The sequence below is a fragment of the Chionomys nivalis genome, chromosome 5, assembly GCF_950005125.1.
Source record: "Chionomys nivalis chromosome 5, mChiNiv1.1, whole genome shotgun sequence".
Lineage (NCBI taxonomy): Eukaryota > Metazoa > Chordata > Mammalia > Rodentia > Cricetidae > Chionomys > Chionomys nivalis.
In genome coordinates, this window is record NC_080090.1 from 89,011,571 (window position 1) to 89,032,809 (window position 21,239).

The 21,239-nt window shown below is 41.5% G+C and overlaps 1 protein-coding gene across 1 annotated transcript in view; it reads right to left on the bottom strand.

Moving 5' to 3' along the window:
• Positions 1 to 218: 218 nt before the first annotated feature.
• The window catches only part of Thsd7b (thrombospondin type 1 domain containing 7B), an 871,002-nt gene continuing 849,981 nt past the window's right edge, over positions 219 to 21,239 (bottom strand). The window contains exons 22-28 of the mRNA XM_057770607.1: positions 19,800 to 19,959; positions 18,558 to 18,731; positions 18,361 to 18,456; positions 16,030 to 16,112; positions 13,686 to 13,878; positions 8,308 to 8,395; positions 219 to 1,338 (exon numbers count right to left, since the gene is read on the bottom strand). Of these exons, the coding sequence (XP_057626590.1) occupies positions 1,257 to 1,338; positions 8,308 to 8,395; positions 13,686 to 13,878; positions 16,030 to 16,112; positions 18,361 to 18,456; positions 18,558 to 18,731; positions 19,800 to 19,959 (876 nt within the window). The 3' untranslated portion in view covers positions 219 to 1,256. The remainder of the gene's footprint in view (positions 1,339 to 8,307; positions 8,396 to 13,685; positions 13,879 to 16,029; positions 16,113 to 18,360; positions 18,457 to 18,557; positions 18,732 to 19,799; positions 19,960 to 21,239) is intronic.

Here is a 21,239-nt window from a genome sequence, read left to right on the forward strand (position 1 = left end):
GACACAGTTGATAATATTGAGAAACTGGGGTTTCTTTTTTTCTATCAGTGATTTTATCTGCCAGTTCTCAAAATGATGAAACAGGGAGATGAGAGTTAAATTGTTTTCGTCAAAGCACAACTTTGGAAATGAATAAATATAAGCCAGCATGCATTACGGTCTCTTGAGCACTTTATTTGTTAGAAAGACAAATTCATAGCACACAATGGCACCTTCTTACTTCCAACATCCGGGACTACAAACGATTAGCTCATAAAATGGTCTCAGCTTTTTAATGTGTTGCTTTAGATATTATTGAAACCTTATAAAAACAAGACTCGCTACAAACAGGGTCGGTGTTCAATGTATATTAAATGAGGTCAGATAATTAAATTCAAAATAATTTATAAATATTCAGATAAGAAAATTGAAATTACAAAAGCATATTTTGGTCAACATTAAACTGAATTACAACTGTGTGTGGTTAATGCTATAGCTACACAGCTAAATTTTTGTTAAAATACAATTTTAGTTATCAAATAGTCTACCTCCTTCTCCAGTACAATCACCTACTTCATTGGTAACATTCAGCACACATTTCACCCAGAAACCACCCATTTTATCCTAGTCCAGCTGTAACGCACACTCTTCTGTCTCAACAGATGCAGCCCACAAAGTGCCATCTTCCCCTGGCTACAAAATAAAATAAAATATTTAAAGGTAAAAACTCAGAGAACTTCAGAAATGGCAACCCATTCTCTCTGTGTTCATGAAAATAGGCAATCCAATTGGAAAGTTTTTGAACCAATGTAAACTCTAGAAAACTCATGTGGAAGTATGGGAATAAGGACTCTGCACTAATATAGTGCATAACAATAGAATGTCAGACTCGCCATTTACAGTAAATGCCTTGATTGGATTTTCCCGTGGATTGTCAGTATGCGGCTGAAGATCAAGTTTACTCAAGTCTGTGGGAAATCCTTCATGGTTTCTTCCTCTCATTTGCAAACAGGAAGAGAAGGGTTTTCAGGCCTCTTGGGAAAACCAAAAAAGTAAAACACTCACACCCACAAACAACTTGAAAACAAAATGGCAGACCCAGTAATCCTTGACTCCATGTCCAGATGAAGTTGGGGCACTATTACTTTTGCAGTATTTGTATTCTGCCCAAGGTATCACATCATGAGATTCCTCAAAGAACTGAGAAGTCTGAGAGCTACAAAAGAGAAAGCAGTTAAGGCAGCAGTTGATGTCTACATTTGGATTCCTTTTTCAAGTTACATGTCCAAGTCTCCATCGTAGGCCAAGGTCAGTGGCTTCTGATGGCGAGGTGTGCTTTGATGTGGTTTTGGCTTCTTGCTGCAAAGGGAAAAGAGTTCTTCAGATAAATGTTATAGAGCTATTCTTTGGCTGCCAAAGACAATCTTGAAGGCTGGAAATTCAAGTGGGAAAATTACAAATGACTCATTTAACAGTAAGTCCGGGTTTTTTCTTTTGAATACGTCTTGTGACGCTTATCAAGGGAGAGATAGTGGGTAAAATGCACTGTGGGAAGTTTTGTCATTGTGTGAACATCGTAGCTAATCCTTTCCCAGCCTGACTTCAGCTGGACTCCAGCCCATAGGATAGAAGTATATGTAGCCAACATGATTAGAAACTGCAGTTTTTGGTTTATGCCTGTATTCCTCAGTTTAACTTTTTAAAAATATAAGCCACCATCTTTTTAAAGTCTTACACATGGTTTAGTGAAGTGAGACGCTTAGGAGAAGAGCCATTTTCTGGAGTTGTTCTTGTTCACACACAGGAAGGTAGACATCTGGTGCTCACTAATTCCTAAGCTACCATGACCTCCACATCCCAGATGTTTAACATTTCAAGCAGCTGGAGCAGCTAGACCCCTGTGTCTTGCTCTGGTTTTGTTTTCAAGCAAATCTATTTCTGCTCTGGCCTGAAAACTGGTATTTATTTGGCTACCAACCCACTGCAATCAAGCAGAAGTTCAACAGTTCTCTACAAAGCTGTCTTCACCTGGGCCTCACTTTGCCTGTGAAGGACAACTTTTGTCATATAGAGGGAGACCACTTTTCTTACTCATAAAGATCCTGGTGTGCCGAATGCACATGGATATCCACTGTATACTTCCATTCCTGATTTTTATTTACAGCTGAAATTTTGTCACGTGCTCTCTTTCTCCACACAGACCCACGTCTCCCCAGAGCCTGGCTCTCTCATTTTTCCGGAGGCTAGCTCTCTTCTGCTCTGTCATCATCAGGGTTCTCTCTCTATCTCTCTCTCTCTCTCTCTCTCTCTCTCTCTCTCTCTCTCCTGCTTTCAGACTGTTATGGCATGTAGTACATACTAGCATCTATTATTTATTTTTATTCAATGCAGACTGAGTGCCAAATCTGTGCTAAGCATGTTATATTTATTCCTTCAATAAGTCCCAGGACCTGAGAGGGAGGTGTTTGTTAGAAGTGACATTCTCTTCTGCCTGGAAAAACACATCGGATTTTATACCCAGACCAAATTTAGTTAAAACGAAACATTTTCGTTTATAAACGCAGTGGTAGCATTTACTACTGTGTCATCCACTGTCACCGCCACCTGTCATGGAAGCATCTTCATCACTGATGGGTGCCTCCTGTTCCCCTCCTGTGTTCCCTGGCCGCTGCTAACCAACCTTCTGCCTCCACGCATCTCTCCATGCTGGATATCTCACACAAATGGAGTCTTACCAGCTGTGACCCTTTGTGTCTAACTTCTTTCACCCGGTGCTTAGAGTGGTGAATTCCCCGTTAATTGAATTTATTCGAATATAAAAATTTTGACAGAACCAATTGTAGGAAGGATTTCATAACTTAAAATGCCCAAGTTCTAATTCAAGGAGCAAAATTAATTTTTCTGATTGATGTCTGAAGCAAGCCATACAAGCCAAAGAGATAAAAATGATTTCTGAAACTTTCCTGAATGGAACCATGCATCCTCTCAGGGATTCTGCCTCGCACCTGGCAGGCAGTAGGCTCCCAGTGAGCATTTACTGAGTCCTGGGCAGAGGCTGCAGGCCAACAGCTTCCAGGCAGAGAAGCTGATTGGGAAGCAGCACCCTGATTTAGAATCCTCTACTCAGAGAGCCCAAGCTTTGAGATCCTGTCTTCCAGGCTCTCTCCGGTTCTCAGAGGGGTATTGCGTAATTACTTGACTAGCATCCAATTTAACTTTATCCATTTGAATCATAAGTATATTCCGGAGGCTTTATTTGTAGCTGGGTGGAACGTCTAGCATGGATAATAAACCTGGCTCGAAACAGGTTCCTTGGCATTCTGACCTAATGCATTTAAAGGTGGTGAAAAAAAATCAGAGGAGACGTTAGGACCTCCTGTAAGTGACACCTTGTATATCTACCTTGGTGAGTATCAAGAATGTCTTCTGAAGTAATGGTAAAGATGTCCCCATATCCCTGCTGTGTGGGAAAGAACAGGGAATAAATAGAGGGTTGAAAACTGTAGATCCTACAGTTTTGGGCAGTCTGCCCTTATTTTGTGTGTGCTATATGTTCCTAGGTGAAGAGAAATGAAAACTGGGGTCCTGGGGAGTAACAACAAGGAACAGCAATGGCTAGATTTGTATGAGGAGATAAAATCATTGCCCGGGAGACATGTAAACTTGGCGAGGCTCTGCAAGCCAGGCCTGGGAAATTCTACTCAAAATGTGCACAGATGTTTTTATGTCTGCTTCCATATGTGGATTTATGAGCGCAGCTTTCACCTCTGAGACAGTGGAGGACTGGAGACCTTGGTGGGCCATGCATGGCCTGGAGTCACTGAGATTAGGGCTTCATTCACTGTGACTCATCTCACAGTGTGTAATCTGTGAACACCACAAGCCCAAGGGTCTCAACGGTGAATGTGTAAGTTCTGAGAGTCTTCAGAGTACTTAAAACAAATGAAATCCCTCCCTAACGTTAATGTGGGAACTCTAGAATGCAGGTCCCTGTACAGCTGTGGCTAACAAAACTTCTAGGCCAGTTAATAAGCCCCCTATAAGGGAGAGTGTGCATGGCTGTCCTGTGAAAAGCCATCAACTAAGAGGCCTATCTTTGGAGCTCTAGGTTCCTCTTTTCTTCTGCTTTATTGGAACATGTCTTCTTTAAGATAAATGTTTCTTATTTTTGTTCTCCCTAGATTCTGGTGTTAGAAAAAGCATCATCTTTTCCCCCTCAAACAAAATCAGGGACCGCAAAGGCCTGCTCACGGGCCACGACCACCACTGCAGTGCCCAGCCAGCATCTCCCTCTGGCATGTCATCTTCCTGTTGAGCCTGACAGAGTGCTCTGGACAGCCACGGCTACTGGCAGAGTCACACAAAGCGTAAGATGATGCCGCTGTCTTGGCTGTGCGAGATCATCGAAGACACATTTTAAAGGGGCTTCGTTCAATCACATCTGCATCTCAGCAAAGGGGAAGAGTGCCTTCAGCCCGGAAAGAAGAGAGACAAGCAGGCTGCAGACACTTCTAGGTGCCTTGGAATGCGACCCCCAAGAAACACCCTTAAACCAACTGAGGTTGCATAGTTTCATGGAAGCAGGCAACATTTTTTGTTTGAACAGCTACCTGTGAGAGAAGCCTCTGGAAGTCAGGACATCACTACCAACCATGGATGGTGAGTCTGTTACCAAATGTGTTTCCAGAACGGACATGGTTATCCACAGTGTCTTCCAGGCATAATGTTCAGGTTAACCACAAGCTCACCTAGTGGAAAGCTCCAGCAAATCATTATCTGATGTTTATTCCCAGGGAAACCTGTGCTCAGAAGGTCATCGTGGAAAAGAAATGCTTAGGGAGATTTTTTTCTGCTTTTCTCAAAAACCTTTCCACGTTTTATTATACATTGGGTTTATTTAAAGTATATGTCTAAACCCTGGCATACTGTAGGAATTCTCCTGCCGTAAACCTTTTCTTTGTGTGGAAATAGAACATCTCCAAACTGTCATTCTTTAGCGCTCCTACAAGCCTCCTAATAGAATGAGTGGCTGGGAAAAGATGTATCTGGCTATCTGCAGGCAGCTGCTCTGAGGCAATGAAGGACCTGTCTCTCCCGGGCTGTGGGTTCCTTTATCTGTAGAAAAATGTGGGAGCTCGAAGGTGGAAACCAAGCCTTCACATTGCATGTGAAGACCCTGCAGGCTTACTCCAGGGAGAGAACGTGTAGAAGAAGCCTGCGCTTCGGGTTTAGCCAAATACAGAGCTGATTTTACAAGTCACGTGAGCACAGAAACAGAAAGGGCTCTTTAAAAGTGGAGTGGGAACAACCATGGCAGGAGACAGTCATAGGGATTAAAGAAAGCAGCTTCCGTGCAGTATTCCTCTGTCTAACATTGCAAACATTTGACTTATTTATCCACAGACCCAAAGATCTTATAAAAAAAAAAACCACCTTTTTCATTAATCAAATTATTTATTCATTTACTTATCTCGGTGTTCAATAAATAATGATCCAATGTTTGGTGTAGAAGAGTAGTCAACATAGTTGCCCCTCTCAAATCTTTGGGGTTTGGTAGAAAGTTGAATGCTATCTACACAAATACCCACACTGTAAATGCCCCAGGGGAGGAGACCCAGACAAGCTATTTCCGGCTTTGAGAAGGCTGTAGGTTGAAATTGGAGTTTGACTGGTATCCTGGGTGGAATGCCAAGAACTGGTTGTGAAAGCTTCCTTTTTGTTGAAGGGGTCATGAGGATTAAGCCATGAGAATTGCCTTTGTTGGAGGGAAAGGTTTGATTCAGCGGGGATCGTGAACAAACACAGAGGGCAAACACAATGGCCTGAGAAAGGTGAACAGATGGAATGGGCCGTTGGGATAAAGCATCTGAAACGGCAACACAGATTCAGATGCCGTGTCTCAACCTTGTGTGTGGTAATAAACATGGTGAAGAGACGAGAGGACATCTGATTGCTAATGGAGGTGCTGACGGCATCGCTAAGCAGCAGACGTGAAACTGCATATGACTGCTACATAAACTGTGACTGCCATGAAAGAGACTAACTTGTAGGGTAGGGGGGAAAATAACAAAGGAAATATTCATTGATCTACCTGAAGTCAATACTTTAAGGTAAACATTAATATATGGCATAGGCTTTGGGATTGGATATATGATGAAGCATATTAATTAAATACTTGTTCAATTTTTTTTCATCTAAATAGAAAAATACATAAGTTGGCCATTTTAAAAGACATTTTCCTCTGTGAGAAAATAAAGATAAATGATTTGAGTCTGTGCAGCACAAATTAGCCTGTCCAGGGTCAGGGAACAGCAGAAGATGAAATTGAGAGTTGTTTGGGTTTGGTCACGAAAGACTTTGGGCATTCATTTGGACGGTGAAACATAACCCTGACTTCATCAGTAAAATGAGACATTGCTAATAGTGTATGGAAGAGAGGTGTGATTAGTGGAGATACAGTGTAGCACCAGAATGAAGGAGAAATGGTGGGTATATTTAAGTGTGGGTCTTTTATGCAATGTATGTTGGTCACTGCAAATATAAGGAAGAAATTTTTCTGGTATTTTGTAATCAGATCTTCTCAACTTGCATGGTTTTGCACCCCTAGTCCCAGTGTTTGGGAGACTGAGTCCAAAGATCAAGCTGACTTTAGATCAGCATAGAAATGACAGAGAGAGGGAGCGACAAGAGGGAGAGGGTATTGGTAAACACAATTTTACTGCTAGAATCCAGGATCTCAGAGTCTTATTAAATACGTGCTGCTGGAGGAGTGGACTAATTTAAAAATGTGAGAATCATAGGGAAGGGAGAAAAATAATGAAGGGAATATTCATGGACCTATATATTTCCACTAGTAGAAATATTAAAAATCACATGCTCATTTTTAATTTCTTGGGTGTAAGAGTGCAGAGGGAACAAGAGAATCTAGGCTGGGGATGACATTGTTTGTCTCAATGAAGTCATTTGTTTTTATATTGCCATCAGACAGACTGGTGATTTGGAACCTTACTGTGGGCAACTTGAACAGTATTGCCCTACAAACCTTCATGTCTTCTACTGTGACTTTTAGAACACCCTTTTTCTAATTGTTTCCGTTGGCAGGTACCTCAGAGGTCTCTGAAACTCCTAGGAAGCACTCAAGCTCACATGGGTTCACTATGACAAGATGCCCACACTACTTGCCCAGCGTATCAGCTGAAACACTGAAGCTGATCCAGTCCTTGGATTGCAGGGTGGAGAACAGGGTGGATGCTGGGGACAGCGCTTTTTACCACAACACTCGGGAAATACTAGCTGGGTGGAAATCTCATTTTTAGGAATTCAATTTTGATCACTACAGGTGGCAAGAGAGATAAAAGTCACCCGATTTTCTTTACCAATTTTTAAATGACCAAAAGCAAAAATTTAAAAGTCTGCGTAGCTTTGGAAACACAATTTGAAGATAAATACACAGATTTGAGTCAGGATTAAGATGAGTAAAAATTCTCAAGAAATATTCTTTGAGACAGATGAAGAATATAAATATCTCAGTTATGAGAAAAAAGCCAAATAATAATTTGATCTCATGAAGAATCCTTGAAAGTGTTGCTTTGGAAGCTAATATAATATTCTTCACATACTTTAAAATATTCAAATTTATTTATGTATATGTAGTCTCAAGAACTGCTCATCAACTAAAATATATTCTGTACAGTAACCTAATTAGAATTTCCAGAGAGTAGGCAGTAGGACTAGTCACTTACAAAGCAGGGTCCCTGGAATTGACAGCTAATTAGATGTGGATAGTTAATATTATCTTTGTTATTAAAAATTCATTAACAAGCAGAACCAACTGGTTAATTTACCCCACCTTTTCAAAAGCAGGCCAAATAAAGCACTAATAATGAATTAAGAACAATGTAATAACTAGAGTCATCTAAAGTAGTATTCTCAGATTAACTACAAGTCAGAATTACTTAGGGAATTTATGTGCAGAAGTCCTGGCCACACTCAAAAAATAACTAACTTCAGATCCTTGGGTGTGGAACTCAGCATTACTGTCTAGGAGATGTCTCACATACATAAACCACAGTACAAACCAAATGCTATACGCAAAAATGCCAAGACATGGTTTGTCTTTTGTGTCTTCCAGTACTAATCGAAACCCAAATAAGAATGTGGTATCAAGTAGTAGCAATACTGTTAAAGATCCCATAGTTCAACTGTCAATCACTTTCTTATGGGCCCGGGATTCCTGTCACTTTTACCAATGCATTAAAAACATGGTTTCCTTTTAGCATGCCACACACAAAAACAGGGCTTATATAGTTTTCATTCCTTGGTACTTACCAAACAAGATAGGAAGTAAATACTAGGAAAATCATGATAAGGAAACTGCCACCGGAAACGCCATAAACCCAAATTTTTACTCGGCCATCTGTTTAAGACAGAAAGAGCATGCAACCTTAGCACACAGAAGTCTACAACATTTAGGAGAGAAAGCACACACAGAGTAACATGATTCTTGACAACCCAGAGCTGGTGATTCTTTCTAGATCTGAAATGGTTGCTTAAACTAGCCAATTACTCGATGGGAGAAGCATAATCTGTGAACTGCCCCATGAAATCAGGTGCCGAGAGTTTTCTCTCCTGAGCATCCCAAGAATATGGATTACCTACTAGAGAGAACTGTAACAGCAATCAATGGAAAATATAGACCACAAATTTGAAAGAGAGCAAGATGTCGTAGAATTATACTAGTAAATTTAAAATCAACATATAAATTATACATCATACCAGCTGCTGTGACTTTCTAGGTGTGAGCAGTTTATATCACTCTAATCTTTAGAAAATTCACCCTTATAAACAGTTGGTTGTTAGCCAAGTGTGGTGGGTCAGCCCTGCGAGCCCAGCACTGGAGGATTACCACAAATTTGAGGCCACCTTGGTCTTAAACAACGAACAAACAAAATCTATAAAGGTGTAACTGCATTTCAGTAAAAAGTATTTTTGGCCAAATCATTTCTTTTTTATTTAAATTTACAAATATCCATAGGTGTCAGCTACACATTGGTGCCTGCTGTTAAATATAAAAGAGTAATGACAACAAAGAAGGAAATAAGGTAACAATAGATCGGAAACTAGAATATAAACCCAAGTTTCTACTCCCGACTAACAATCCTTAATTCATCAACTCCACTGGAGTTTTAATGAACTTGTTTGAAGATGTTAATATGTTTACATATGCCACATGAGAACACCACCACTCTCACAACATAAACAACAACAACAACAACTACTACTACTACAATTGAAAAGATAACCAACACTCTCAGACTGTTCCTTCTAACGCACACGCAAAGAGGACTAGGGCACACATTTCAGTAGCTCTCTCTTCTGAACTAGGTGAAGGAAAATAACCAAATGGGGTTCCTGTATCACACACTGTCTCCCCAAGTCCAGGGCACATCATGCAAGAGGGGACAGAAAGACCAGAAGCCGAAAGTCAGAACGGACTTTGGAGAAACACTGTCATTTGGATAGGATGGGACCTCTGCTCTTATTAACTCTGTAGAGACACAGCAGCAGCCTGCACAAAAGCTGACAAGAGCAAGCCAACCAGTATTTCGGTGAGGACGGGGAGGGACACAGAGCCCCACCCCAGCTGAGGGGTTATTAACAGTTAAGGGCTGCTGGGGAAGGGAGAATCAGGGTTTTTTTTAAGGATATAGATCCTAATAGATTGACCACAGTACAATGGACAGACCCACAGCTATGTGTACATGGGCAGTACTAGCTGGAATCTGTGGGAGATTTTATATATAGTGTGTATGCATGTAATATGCATATAGAAATAATATATGTGTGTAAATCATATGTATGTATTAAGAAAATATATTATATATATAATACTGCAAATTTATGACCATGTATGTTTAAAAAGCATCATTTTAGATTTCATACCTATCACAGTTAAATGAAATGTATTAGTCAGTAACTATCATGGTTTATTTGTGCACTTTTTCTATAGATGAACTGGGGTTTTCATTTTTTTCTTTATTTAATGTAAGTGCGTGGCTAACTAGATTTGTGAGTGGGTTGACAAAGGCAAAGGTTAGCACCCCAAATGAACGGCATTTCTCTACGGAAGTCATACTCAGGGACTCATTCACCACACTGAGTCCACAGTGCACAGAGCACCATCTCATGCTAGTGTGTGGGGGATGGTCAACCACCCGATCTATTGTAAAAAGCTTTTGTTAAGATCAACATCACAATTATGCCAAATTATGTTGCAATTTCAATTTTTTTCATATCTCAAACAGAGATTCATTTGAGAAATGAAGTTGAGTGAAATTGTATTTTTTTTGTGTGTGGTCATAAAAATCTTTTAAAAAGTTGAGAATGGTTGTCCTGAAACACTGATGATGAAATTCTCCCTCCTGAGGTTTTACATTGACAGTCTGAGCAAGAATATTCCTGACATAGTCTATGATTGAAGACAACCATAGAACCTCAGAGCTCAGACCTTGATGTGGCCCAACACTTTTATTCTCATTGTAGATGAATGCAGTGGACCTGAATGCTATTTGATGGTGAATTTAAGAAGTAACTTAATAAATAAATACACATTTGTAACAGTGGTATGGGAGGTCCTTCTGTCTATGTGTTGCTTTTATTGGCTAATGAATAAATCCGTTTTGGCCAGTGGCTTAGCAGAATAGGTCAAGATGGGAGTTCCAAGCAGATAGAGAAGAAAGTAGGCAGAATCAGAGAGAAGCCATGGAGCCACCAGAGGAAAAAGATGTGAGCTGCCATCTGGAACCTGGCTGGTAGGCCACAAGACTCATGGTAAAATATAAAATAATAGAAATGGGTTAATTTAAGATATAAGAGTAAGCCAGAAATATGATTAAGCTATTGACCAAATTGTAAATAGTACAGTTTCCATGTGATTATTTCATGGTCTGGGCATTTGGGAACGAACAAGCAGCCTTCCCCAACAAACATAACAGTATAATGAATAGAATTAAAGTTCAAACTATTTAAAAGGATGTGGGGGTGAAAATGTCCTTCACTTTTTCTCGTGGGAGCTACCCCAGATCCCAGCATCTGTGAATCTTTTCAGTCTTGATGTACATATGCAGACATCTGAGTGCACACATGCACACACACAAACATTAAAAGTGGGTAATGGTTCACTTGCTAACTCTGTTTCTCATTAGTCTTATAGGTTGGTGATATTCCTAGGTCACAGAAGCAGGTGTATCTCGTTTCTGTTTGTCTATGAGACATACTACACAGTTGAACCATGGCTATGTTTTTATAACATTCATTTTATGGGCATCTCAGTTGATTCTCCTCATTTGTTAAAATAAGCACTCATGGGAAACATTTGCATTCTTGTGGGTATGTATGTACAGAATGGGGTCTTTAGAGAGAAATTTCAGATCAAAATATGTGGCAGCTAAATATAGTATGACAGCCTCAGTGTCTCCCGAGGGGCTGTTTCAGATTTTGATCTCACCTAATACATAGCATATATAATATTACAATAATATATTATATATGATGTAATATATTGTACAATAATACTTTTAGAACCTAAGAGTTGTTCTAAATTGACCAGGCTAAAAAGTCATTTTGGGGAGATTGTTTTATGTTTACAGCACTTGCCAAACAGATATGAAAACTGGAGTCCTCACACCCAGAACTCACGGAAAAGCCAGGCAGGCATGGTGGCCTGACTGCAATCCCAGTGCATGAGAGCCAGAGATGGGAGAGCCTCAGAGTATGCTGGGTAGACAAGAAAGCTGACTTGGCAAACTCCAGGCTCAACTGAGAGCCACTGCCTCAGTATACTTGGTGGAGAGCAAAGGAGGAAAAGACCTGAGGACAACCTTGGGCCTCCATACACATGGTGCTCACAAATACATGTGCATTCACACAAGCACATGAAACCATGTATGGACACATGCAGGCACAGCACACACAAACACATGCAAAAATGCTGATATGTCTACATATATAGATTTACACATATGTGCATATATGCACACATATCTTATATCTATCTATAAACCCTCACATGTGTGTCTGCATATACATTTTTGCATCTGTTTAGATACTTTCATACATGTATATCTGCATGTTCATTTTTATCCTTCCATCAACACATATGCCTGTTTTACCCCCACTGTGACCTTATTCTAATTATCTTCCTGAAGTTGTATGTGTCATGGATGAAAAGTCTACATGGCATTCCCCCCGTTTAAATCTGCCCTAGCTTTGCTATTAAGACTGAGGTTTTAAAAATACTGTTGGCAGTTAAGGAACCAAAGTAAAATGTGATGCTTGTTCTGAGGAATCAGAGCACAGACCTGTTTCCCCATCGGGTTGAGCATCTTTGCACCTGGACTCCGAATTTTCCCTTCATTTAAAAGTACCACCAGGGAAATTTTATTATGAACCAAGGCCTCAGTCCAGAAGGAAAGATTCCAGGGTCCATCTGTCCGATGTTTGTCTGTCTTTCCCTTCTCATTACCTGTCAGTTATCTGGCTTTGCCTTGGAGTTGGAAGTGTTTGACTTTGGAAAAGAAGTTAGTGTGAGAAGCATAGAGATGCCTGCACACTTGGCAAAGTGGCGCATAGAGTCTTAGTTACCTGCATCTGGAAGTGACATCACCCTTGTCACTTTCTGGTGGGACCCCTGGTGAAATTATCTGGTGCTGCTAATTTTGGTTTTCTTAATCTCTCCGCCAAAGCTAATAGCATGCCCTTAGCTTGCAAGTATGTGATGAGGTTACTCATAGCAGAGAGAACTCGGCAGGCACTCCCATGGCAGACAGCACATTTTCCTTCCTGTCTATAAAAACACCAATCTCCAAGCCTTAGAGGCTGGATGCTTGTCCTTGCCTGTGACAGTCCTGCAGAGTGGGTTTCCCTATCCTGATTCTATAGGTAAAGGAACTGAGGCAGAGGAGTTACGAGGTTCTTACTTGTTGAAAGCAGGTGGCTTAAGCCATAGGATCTGAAAAGTTTGCTTATCTTAGAAACTGGGTCTCCTTATCATTTCCCCTGTGTCTCTAAACCCACAGTAGGTCTGTGGGTATTTCCTGTAAGTTTCTGTGCCTTGATTCCAATTTCCCCTTTAATTTCATTTAAATGCACAAATCCAGTTATAGAAGCAGAAACAATTTACAATTAGAAAACATTTTCCCAAGATACTACTTTGTGTCTTAACTCACTACCTCTTTGACTGTGATTGGCAGGCTAAATAAGCATCCATGAGAGCCCTTTATGCTTACATGGGGGTGTGCACTGAAAAACACTCAAATGTGAGAAACCTTGAGCTAAACCACTGCTTTTTCCTTCCTTCCTTCCTTCCTTCCTTCCTTCCTTCCTTCCTTCCTTCCTTCCTTCCTTCCTTCCTCCCTCCCTCCCTCCCTCCCTCCCTCCTTCCCTCCCTCCTTTTTTCCTCCCTTCCTCCCTCCCTCCCTCCCTCCCTCCTTCCCTCCCTCCCTCCTCCCTCCCTCCCTTCCTCCCTCCCTCCCTTCCTCCCTCCCTCCCTTCCTCCCTCCCTCCCTCCCTCCCTCCCTCCCTCCCTCCCTTCCTCCCTCCCTCCCTCCCTTCTTCTTTCCCTCCCTCCATTCTCTCCACAGTGAGAGATGGCCACACTGAGTTCACTGGGAAAAAATTTTCATCCCTTATTCACAGTGGACACACACCTGGGTCAAGAGGTTGAAGAGACCATCCTTTAAAAATGTCGTGTATTTTGGAGTTCACAGGTCTGTTTTTCCCGGGAAGGTTTTTCACATCAGCTTTTTTGTCCTCGGAGCCAGGGACCTTCATGCAGTAATCCAGGAAACCACTCGATCTCATTATTTCTGTGTACCCCTTTTCACAGCCACAGACTCCACCCTACAGCACAGAAAATACATTTGTGGTTACACAGAAGTTGTGCAAGTGTATCAAGAAGAATTCAAACACCAATGAAATCCCCTAATCTTTGTCTTTGATATGTCCTGGAAAGGTGGGGGTTTTGGCAATTGATTGGCCAATGGGATAGGGATCAAATGTGTAATTCATCTTTCTGGATCCCAATATGAACACTAAATAACTTGCTATTTTTCTAACGTGTTTGTAATTTGGATAGTTTCCAAACAGGACGTCATAGTTATCATAGTGCTTTGAGAATAAGGTGTATTGATATGCTGTTTCTTCTCTTAGAATGTTGATGGCATTTCATCACATCTTCATCTTCAGCTACCCCTCACTGGTTTCAGATGCCTGCCCACAGGTTCCTGTTTTCCTCTCTTACTGCAAAGGAAAGCCACATGTGTGTGCATGTGTTTTATTTGAATTAGGTGATGCTGAGTGCTGTCAGCTGTCATTATCCCAGGTGCTAGATGTCTTTATCGCCTTGAACCATTGGTGCTGAACTGGTTGTGACCGCCTGTCTGCTCCTAGGAGGGAGGTTCAGGTGGAGGAAGGACACGCTACTGAAATCACATTTAAAGAAAAGACTCCCCCAATTACTCTTCAGTGTAGTAACTGCAGAGCTACACGATAGCACATCCCTGCTTGACATTATGACGGTGCGTCCTTTCTATTCGCTTCTGCAGTTTCTGGTCGCTTTCATGTGTAATGAGGGTCTCTGACAGGCCGACTGTGATGAGCAATGATAGGCAAGGGTTCCTATCTGTCTCGGGAAGTGACTCGGAAAATAATTTCTCTTAGTCCAACAGACACCAGAAAATCAGAGAGAAGGAAAAGGGTGTGGTTGTCAGTCTCTATGACTCTGCCATTATGGCTCCTTATGTACAATTCACCCTCTGGTATTTTCTGAACAGATCTCTGCCTCTTCTGGCCATTTAGGACGATCCCCATCCAGCAGCTAGTCTTGCTGGGATCATCAGTTGTTGACTAAATTTGATTTTAAGGAGCAATAGCCACTGAAGCTGAATAAAGCACCCTGATGCCCTACGGAAGGACAGATGGCAGCCAGAGGAGCCAGTGCGGGAACTCACTGCCCACAGTTCGGTGCACGACAAAGCTATAATGACACCACGTCCTGGCAATGATGGATATTATCACATGGTGGTTTTATTGAAATGTGTTTACAAGATGAATCTCTATTGTTAGTCTGAGAGAAGAGCTGTATCCAGTTAGTTGTATCTGACAAGGGTTTAAGGAAGAGTTATTTATGTTTTATTAACATGAATATTCATAAGGTTGGGTAAAGACAACTTATATTTTCCAAACACTGTCAGTCCAAATGAATTTATTTCTTCCCCTTTTTTGTTTCTGTTTCTGCAATCGTACCCACGTCTTTACTGTGGTGAAGAATTAACCCACCTTGAAGTAGGAGAGTCGTAAAATATGACTGAGTGCCTAAATTACTTTCATTGAATTGCTTTTCAGGATACACACACTGCAAGAAGAAACCTGCCTCTTTAAGATAGGCAACACGGCTTTCAAATACTATATATGCATTGCAAGTAGTTAGAGCCACTAATTACAGTACAGTGAATATTTGACATCAGTTTGCAAGCAGAAGTATGTGGAAGGGATGTAGGAGAAAACAAAAACCTTGCATGAAAGAAAGGCAAATTGTACATACATGCTCACCACGCACACACACACACACACACACACACACACTCACGCATATTTTTTTCAGCCGTGGTCATAGGTATATTTAACCTATTTTCAGCAAACTAAAGCTTTACTCAGCCGGTAAACATTGAAATGTAAAAAAATTTACAAAATACTTTTTATCAAACATGAACAGCCCGTACAAATTTCAAATCAGCTCAGTTGCATGAAAGGCTAAAAATAGAATGCATCCATTAACTAAAATAGCTATTGGTAGATGGAGCATAAATTAGACAGTTTAAGGGCGGATTTCTTAAATTGTAGTCTTGGCAATAGTTGTTATCCCTCCACATGCCTCTAGATGGCGGTAGAAGCTTGTAAAATGACTGCCTCACTGAAGCAGCCGTGCACACCACACTATAGAAATAACACTGAAATTATAATGCCTGTAGGGGAGCCGAGCATGTGACTCACCTGTGTGCAGTATGAGAAAGGTTTTCTGCAAGCCGGCGTGCATTGCCGAACAGCAGCAGGGCGTGCCTGAGGGGAGCAGCCGCCTGCAAAGGAAGGAACACTGTTATTTGCAGATTTATCTGTGATAACCATATTTAAAAGTTTGCTATTTCCTTTTCCTACAGGGGGCATAGTTATTATTGTTAGCATCATTATTATTTTACCATGGATTAAATGTATATGTCAGCCACATGCTAAACCCTAGCTTTTTAATCACTCTTAAGATGTGTCTAAAATGAGACATTTAGAATTTTTCCATGTTCATTGGTATCAAGAGTCCATCGTGTGTCTATAATTGAGGGCAAAGCCTGTATGCACTCCGATCCGTACAAGAATCGATGAAATCTCTGTTTAGGTTCAAGAGCAGCAAACACAGCTGCTTGGAGACTTATTCCGTGTAGATATTTCTCTAGTTCCTGGACGAGCCAGCTAGGCACTAACTAGGCTGATTCCAAAAGCCAAGTAAAAGAATGCCACTGTTGCCCCATGGGTCACATTGCTAAGCACCGTGGCAATGATTTTTATATGGACCAGGTCTAACGTACATACAGTCACCTGGGACTTCCCCGTCAACATGTGTGTAGAAGCAAACGCATAAAATCCAGGATGGACTGTCTGATGCTCAACATAGTACCTTCAGTTATGCAATCACTTATGCAGGGTTATCTAACTACTGGGGTTAAAGGAGGGTGTGGGGTGTGTCTAAAACCAGGTGCCGCACTGGTTTAGTCTTCCTTGAGTCAAAGTGGTAATAGACATAAAATAGTTTGGAGATAAACTAGATTGAGAAGTTCATGCACTTAAGGGTGGTGTTTAAACTCTATTCCTATGACGTCAGTTGAATTTACAGGCTCTAGTCTTCGCAGTGCAGTAATTGTCGACCAATTACACGCTATGGGGTGGCAGCCAGCAAAAGGGTTTCAGGCTGAAGGCTATGGAGGGAGAGTCAGGCTTAGACATTTTCTGGGCATGAAGCATCCAAATTGCCACTATTGTTCATAAAAAAACAAACAAAACAACAAATAACAAACACCAAAGTTAAAAACGAGAAAAAACAAAACCCGCTGGAATCCAGAGATAGCATGGGGAGTTGAAACCGGTCATGTGGATGTCTGTGGTGATGGCCACACAGCACCTCTCTATTTCTTCACTATATCTGGGGACAGGGCATCCACACTGATGGCCTCCGGGATAGATTACTACAAGTCATACCCATGACAGGGCATGAGTTTTAAGCTTTAAGAAGGAAGTTAGGCTCTAGACATATTTATCAGCTGATGCCAATGGCCCCAGCCCTCTTGTCTGATGGCCTCATGCCATACACTGAGAAGGTTCACTGTGCCAGTATAGCCCTCGCCACTGTGCCAGCAAGTGCCTGTGCCTGTGGAGTAGGGGGCCTTCTTTTGGCTCCTGGCTAGGCATGCTTATAGAGTATTTAGTTTTATCAGCTTGCAAAATGGAAAAGTAGCTCAAAATAAACCACTGTATGGATTAAACTATGGATTAATACCAATAATGTAAAGGCATATAAACAGGATAAAGGAGGGGTTTTGATTCTCTTGCTGCTGCTTACCTCTTCCAGCCTTGCATAAGCTGTTTGTCAGTTGTAGTACTAAAGTAAAATCAATGTCGATTTAATTTGCTTTGACAAGAAGACATCAAAAAATCTTTAAAATTATTGAGAAGACCATTTGTACAATCAAATTGTACCCTCTTTTAAGAATAAGGAATCTTTCCTTCAGACTCTTTTCAGGCGTTAAGTAATTGCCCTAACTAGGGAAACATTCAAAATCAGCCTGCCGTGGGTAAACACCAGCATCCACAGTATCTTCATTTTTTTTTTCTTTGTATCATTAAGGCCAAAACATTTCGATTTGAAAATTGTATGTTTATCAGCTCTGCTAATTTGTGCTGCAGAGGAGAATGGGGTGCAGCCTGTGGGCAGGGACCTGATGCTGAGTGGGCTCCTCTTGATGATCACAGAGATGGCACATGCTCCTACCCTTTAGAAACGACCATCTTAAACTAAAACGCCTCTTCCTCAGATTTACCTGCGATCATGAATTTAGGACTATTTTTCTGTGGTTCCAGTTGCTTGGTTTATGTGTTTTATGAGTCTTTGCATAGAATTGCTGATTTCAAAAACGCGAGTGAGGTCTAATGAAAACCTTCCAAGAAGACCATCTAAGCCACCTACTCTTCAACCTTACTTCAATTTGTAAGTGAATTCCTCAATCGAAGCACACCAAGAGGCCTTCCTGAAGGCTCTGTGTAGACCTAAGGAAGGAATACCTGTGACGTTAAGGCCATCGGAGCGCTGACACCACACGGTCCGTTCATTATTGTTCCAAAGACTCGCTTTCCAGGTGTAGTGATAGCATTTGCCGCCTGCAAGTGAACATGAAAACAGTGAGCATATCACACCTCTCTCACCAACACAAGACACTTCAAAGCATCCGAGCTCAAGTATGGAAAAATGACCTCATTACCTGTGCAAGGCCGTGTTTCTAGGACCTGTTGGGGGCAGCTGTCTTGATTCTCAAAGGACTGGATTATGAATGTCCTTGACCTGGATTGGCGGCCCGTGGTCTCCAAGCTTCTCCCTTCGATGCAGGTTAACTCACACTTGCTCCACTCCGACCACTGGGTTATGTGGCAGTCCCCTGGATAGTCACATGGTTGCAGAGCAGGGGACACATTGTGAAAGCAGGCACTGACATCAGAGACACGGGGCATAGAAGGGGGTGTGTGGTGGAGGTGCAGGGACATGGGAGGCTCCAAACAGTGATGGGTTTTCAGTCTGAAAGTACTATATTGGTGAAATAACTTGTGGCTCACTCTAGTTTAGAAAAGAGTGCAAAGATTAGATTGTCATAACACTGCTTCAAGTCATAGTCATCACAACTCCAAAATACAGTGGGGCAGCTAAAGGGAAGGTGGGAAGGATCTGGGAAAAGCTGGGGGAGGGAAAACTGCAACCAGAATATACTGTATGAAAAAAAACCCCAAGGATCAGCATAACATTGGAAAATGGATGTGCATAGAAGCCATGGAAAAATGACCAAAATTGAAATCAAAAAGTCATTGAAATGAGATATTTTGCCTGAAGAGTATTTACTTAAGTGCACTATGCATAGGCTTATTTACTCGTAAATGTAAACATATGGAGTAGATACAGGGCACATGACTTAAATATAAATATTTACATGTGAATGATGTACACTTAAATATATATGTGCACATGTAACATGTAAATGTACATACGTATGCACATTCCATATTGTGATGAAATATTGCAAAACCTTGAAATATTCAATGCAAGTTATTGCATTGTTAGTATTAAAGTAATCATTTTATGTTTCTCATGATGACTTTCACATCTACACAGAACCTGAGTTTTTACAATGAACTGACTAGCTTCTTGCCTCACTCCTGCCATGCAATTTGGGGACATTGCTTGGTCCACCTGGTATCTAGATGCAGGGTCCATTTCTCAGTGAGGTCAGTGAGATGAGATGAGATGCTAGATTAATTTTGTTTTTGAAGCCAGTACTGTTTTTACCTTACTCTATATCTTTCAAAACATTACCATGCTCATAATTCAATTGCATTAAATCAAATAAATAATTTAATATCGATAGGATAGAGCTTTTCAAGGAAAAAAAACAATGTAAATAAAAAATAAACAAGATCACCATACAGGGCAACTGCTCATTAGGGCGACTGCACACCTGGGCAAGGCACGGAGCACAGCTGCTTCAGAACTCCTTCCTGGAAGGGTACTTCTCCACACAGGGCGTCCTCCACATGGACAGCTGTGTGGGATATTGAGCCGTTGTGGACTACACAGGAAAAGCTGCGTACCTGCACGCCTTCCCCACAGTCTCCGCCCTGAAGGAAGAAAGGATGCTCTCAGAATTAACCAGATCGAATCTCAGAGTTTGGGTCCCCAAGGAAAGCCCATAGGCACATAGCAACTTCCTTCCCTTTGGAATTCACTCTCAATGGTAGACAATCTCCAAGCTTCTGGGGTTGACAGGGAAGGTGACATAGAAACACAGCCACAAGTTTAACTTTTTATGCCCCCACAGTAAGGTCATTCGGGGACGTGGGCAGAATTGAAAAAGCAGGAAATACTGCATAATTTGTCTCCAGGTATGTGAGAACATTGTCTGATCTATAACCCCTTCCCAGACAACATGCACAGTCCCAGAGTATGAATTTCTTTTATTCCTCCTCATTTCTTTCTTTGCAGAATTCGGGATCAGGTTGGGATTCAACTAAAACTCTGATTTTTCCCAGTTGCTCTATTGGAGGGATGGTTCCAGTTTGGCTACTGCACTAATGCACTTTGAGGATGTGTCACACTAGTGTCGCTCAGGAAGCTGGACAACGAGGGAAACCCATCCAGTGCCTCATTGACACAGAAATGCAGAATTAAAAGCCATGGTGGGTACTGTGCTCAACCATCTGCTGATGGAAATTTTCCTACTTGAAGGTTTTGGCAGCGACTCATGAGACGGGTATCTTCATCAGGACTTCAGTTAGGTGTTTGTATTTCAGGAAAAAAAAAGTCCTTTGGCGATTTGGATGACTTCAGCTGACAGCTACATTTCTTCTCGTACACCTAGGAAGCAAAGCTGGAGGCAAAGCTTTGATGTTAAGGAGGTGCTGAGTCTGGATGCCAGTGGGGAGGATCAGACAGGACTGAAGGGAAGAGGAGGGAAAGCAAACCCAGAGTGATGCATCACACACTGGACTCAGTGCCACAAAAAACCGTGAACACGTCTTGGTTGCTCATAATGTCTTCTAGGTGTGCCATCCCATGCCTCAGTGCTACTCATAAGAGATGAAGGATGGGGTGGGCGAGGCATTTATAATGCCAGAAACTTTCTCAATCCAATTCTTATTGATAAACATCCATTATGGCATCAATTTTCCTATATAGCCAAGTTGAATTTGTTTCAACTCAGTTCAAAAACTGGTAGAGATCTAGTTTTCTATTTCCTTTTGCTATTGTGGTTAGTCTGTGTCTGTCTGTGGAGAGAGAGAGAGAGAGAGAGAGAGAGAGAGAGAGAGAGAGAGAGAGAGAGAGAGATTGAGAGTATCTCTTCATTAGATGACTGTCTGACAGCCCTCTAATCAGAAACCTGGGTTTCACCTCTTACTTG